Genomic DNA, 3,795 nt, shown 5'->3' with positions numbered 1-3,795 from the left:
AACAGGGAAAAAAGCGAAAGGCAGTTAAATGTCTTTTGTAATAGAAAGAAGATACCAAGCACTGGATCAATAAAGTAAATTCTGCACCTATGCCATAACGTGTGATAAGTTCAGATAAAGCTCGTTGATCCAAATAGAACATCCTACATTTTATGCGTCGTTAGAGAAATAATTACTTTCACCGTTTAACGCTCATCATAAGGAAATATAAGTGATCACATGATTAATGGGGTTTGTGGTCAGGGTTTTTAAGAAAAGGGGAAAATGCCAAGGACATGTCAAATGAACAAAAGGAGCCATGTTAGAAGATTAGGCCAAAAGATGTGAACTGGGACCGGAGTATGAGCTTCCTTTCACCAGTAATCACCACATGAACATAAACCATTGGTGAACCTATGAAATCGATTTATATCCCTAACAATTATTTCTCTGTTGAAAATCTCTGACGCAAACTTCATGACTGTATGGCAATCATTACAAGTCCTAAGATTCTTCTTTATTCTAATGGGAGCTCCTAAAGGAACAGTCAGGAGTCCAAATGCTAGGGCAAGTCTTTCACTATGATACCATGAGCTCTTGTGTCCGTCCACGCCATCTTTTCTTCCTGTTTCACCGTCATAGCCTTTCTGCTTTACCATCTCCTCCATCTTCTCCAGCATCTTATAGATTTCATGGGTTCTAGAGTGTGACCTGTCATGAACTTTGAAGACATAGGTGGTGTTCTTAATGTCAAGCCAACTACAACCAGGCTCTTTTTTAACCCTGTTGACACCCATTAACCTCCTAATTTCATCAGCTTCTTCTAGTTTCCCACGACGTGAATACATGTCTGAAAGAAGCACATAATTTCCTGGGTTATCTGGCTCAATTTTGAAAAGCTTCTCTGCAACTACTCTACCCATCTCAAGATTTCCATAATTCCTACAAGCTCCAAGCAAAGCCCCCCAGATAGATGCATCAGCCTGAATTGGCATTGTTTCCACAAATTTCTTGGCTTCTTGCAATCGACCCCCACGACTAAGCATGTCAACCATGCAGGCATAGTGTTCGTGGCCTGGTTTCATATCGTGCCTCTGTGTCATTGAATGGAAGTAAGAAAATCCTTCATCAATGCGCCCGCTATGACTACAAGCTGATAAGAGACATACAAAGGTTATATAATCAGGTTTAATCCCCTTGCGCAGCATGTCTTCAAACAAAGTTATTACTTGGCTTGCACAGCCATGTTGCTGGTATGCCGATATTATTGCCGTCCAAGATACCACATTATTTTCCTCGCACTCGTTAAAAACCCGTTGAGCATCAGCCAAGCTTCCACATTTAGCATACAAAGTTATCAATGAGCTCGCAACACACGTATTTCTGTCAAAGCCAGCCTTTACCATCTGACTATGTATCAAAGTACCCTGATCCAGTGCTGCAATACAAGCAGCAGCATGAAGTACAGAGGAAAATGATGCCTCGTCAGGTGAAACTCCTTCGCGCCTCATCACCCAAAAGTGGTTGCAAGCCTCCTCAAAGTTGTCATTTTCAACACACCCCATGATCATTATATTCCAAGTAACAACATCTCTGTCCTCTAAAGCGCCACACAACTTAAAACCATCATCAAAGCACCCACACTTGAAATACATGTCCATTAAAGAGTTCCTCACATAGGCTAAAGACACCAACCTATGTTTCACAACAACTCCGTGAACTTGTCTCCCACCATTCAAACCAGCACCCATATTAGCACAAGCACTTAAAACACTAGAAATGCTCACTTGATCAGGAACCAAGGACCCCTCACGAAGAACTTCTACAAAAACCCCAAAAGCCTCATTATGAAGGCTATTTTGCAAGCAACCGACGATCATAGAATTCCAAGAAACAATATTTCTTTCAGGCATTTCATCAAACACCTTCTTCGCCAACATCATATCACCAGATTTCGCATACATGTTCAACAAAGCACTACCCACAAACAAATCACTCTCGAACCCGTGTTTATGAATCAAACAATGAATCTGATGTCCATGAAAAATTATCAAACTATCAGCACAAGCTGGCAAAACAGCAGAAAAGGTAAAATGGTTCGGGTAAACACCGGTCCTCCTCATATCATTGAAAAAGGTGAGAGCTTTAAAGGGCTTGTGGTAATGTGACAGTTGAGTAATAACAGATGTCCAAGTGACTACATTCTTGTGCTCAAGATTAAGGGTTCTTCTTGCTTGCACCATTGGAGCATTGAAGAAGGTAAGTGCTTGGCTGAGGTGGCCACATTTAGCATACAAGTTGAGGAGATTGTTGAAGAGGAAAGGTAGAAAAATGTAGTCTTGGATGATGAGTTGGGTGTGGATTTGGGTGGCATGTCTGATATTTTTTTCTTGAGTTGCTTTATTAAGGAGATTGTTAAGATCATCTGGGGAAAGATGGGCTGTTGGTGGTGTCTGTGGTTCTGATGCTGGTAAAGTAGCTGAACAACTTCGTTTGCTCAAGCTATGCAAGAATTTCAGCAAGTAAAAGGGTGGGATTGTGTTGGCCTTGGCAGATATTATTACAGGGAAAAGTACTTTCATAACCAACAAGTTTGCTATCTTTCATACCAACCAGTCTGGTATAGAAGTTAAAAGAGTGATAATACTTACTGATCCCAGGACATTTTTTCGTTAATGATGCTTGAGAAAAAGACAGAGAGAATCGGTGGGAACTTGTGAACAGGGGACTATCACACAAACAGTCCCTCGCGTTTGAAATTAGTAATTTTTAGCCCCCATATATTTGAAACGAGCATTTTGATGCCCCCAAGACTTTGAAATGTAGGAATACATCATGAGACTAATTTACTGACATTCATAAAAATCGTGAATATTTTAAATGAACTTATAGAAATTTGTAAAAAAAAAAATCACAACAATAAAAAAATAAAGTCTTATATTTTGTGTTTTATGTAAATATTATGCCTTGTAAATATAGAAATCCAAAATTTAACATCTTACGAAAGAAGTGGCGTATTCTGGATTATTTGCATCTTATAGATAAAGAAATTTTAATTTTACAACTAATCTTTAACAGTTATGTATAGATTATATTACTTAATTTACTCTTATAAAGATTAATATGAAAAATAAATAAAAAAGAGTGCATGCACACTAGGTAATCTCTTCATTAAATTAGCATAATCTATCAATTGTTGTCCTACGGTCAAAATTGAGCAATTTAAACTTACTTTACAGTTTTCTAAATTTCTACAATGCATAAATATAGTTTATATACATGTTAATGCCAAAGAGTTACATATATATATATATATATTTATGAAATTTGTGTGCTATTATTATTAATAAACTAGTAGAATTCCACGGAATTAGGAGCTTAATTAGTTTCACGGGAGTACAAAAATCTTTTGAGATGGTAGAATCTTTGAACTTTTGACGACCAATGGCCAATACATTAGTAACTGTGCGGGTCTAATCAGTATCCAATTCGTTTGGGCTTTACACATAAAGTTTTTACCTTTGGACCCATTAGAAATTTAGAATTTGGGTCTCAATTTGGATCTTTGGACCTTCTGTAAATGTAGTGATCCCTATCCGAGCAGGCTGTGCACTTTACGAATATGCCTTGTCACTGAAATAACGTGTTGCTTCTCCTTGCATGGTAACAAATTACACCAAATATCTTATTAATTACACCAAATATCTTAGTATTAACTTGTATTGTAACAAATTACACCAGATATCTTATTAATTACTCCAAATATGGAGTCTTGGAAAAATAAAATGTTATATATAATATAAGGGAAAACAATAA

At 37.3% G+C, this 3,795-nt stretch overlaps 1 protein-coding gene across 1 annotated transcript; it reads right to left on the bottom strand.

Annotated features, from left to right (window-relative positions):
• Nucleotides 1-278: 278 nt before the first annotated feature.
• Nucleotides 279-2,655, bottom strand: LOC140035429 (pentatricopeptide repeat-containing protein At5g04780, mitochondrial-like). The gene has a single exon (XM_072076401.1). It carries the CDS (start codon nucleotides 2,559-2,561, stop codon nucleotides 354-356), a length of 2,208 nt encoding a protein of 735 aa, XP_071932502.1. The 5' UTR covers nucleotides 2,562-2,655; the 3' UTR covers nucleotides 279-353.
• Between the last annotated feature and the right edge of the window lie 1,140 nt (nucleotides 2,656-3,795).

Source organism: Coffea arabica, chromosome 2c (genome assembly GCF_036785885.1).
Source record: "Coffea arabica cultivar ET-39 chromosome 2c, Coffea Arabica ET-39 HiFi, whole genome shotgun sequence".
Taxonomy (NCBI): domain Eukaryota; kingdom Viridiplantae; phylum Streptophyta; class Magnoliopsida; order Gentianales; family Rubiaceae; genus Coffea; species Coffea arabica.
Note: the sequence above shows the minus strand (reverse complement) of the source record. Positions and strands in the feature narration are given on the sequence as shown.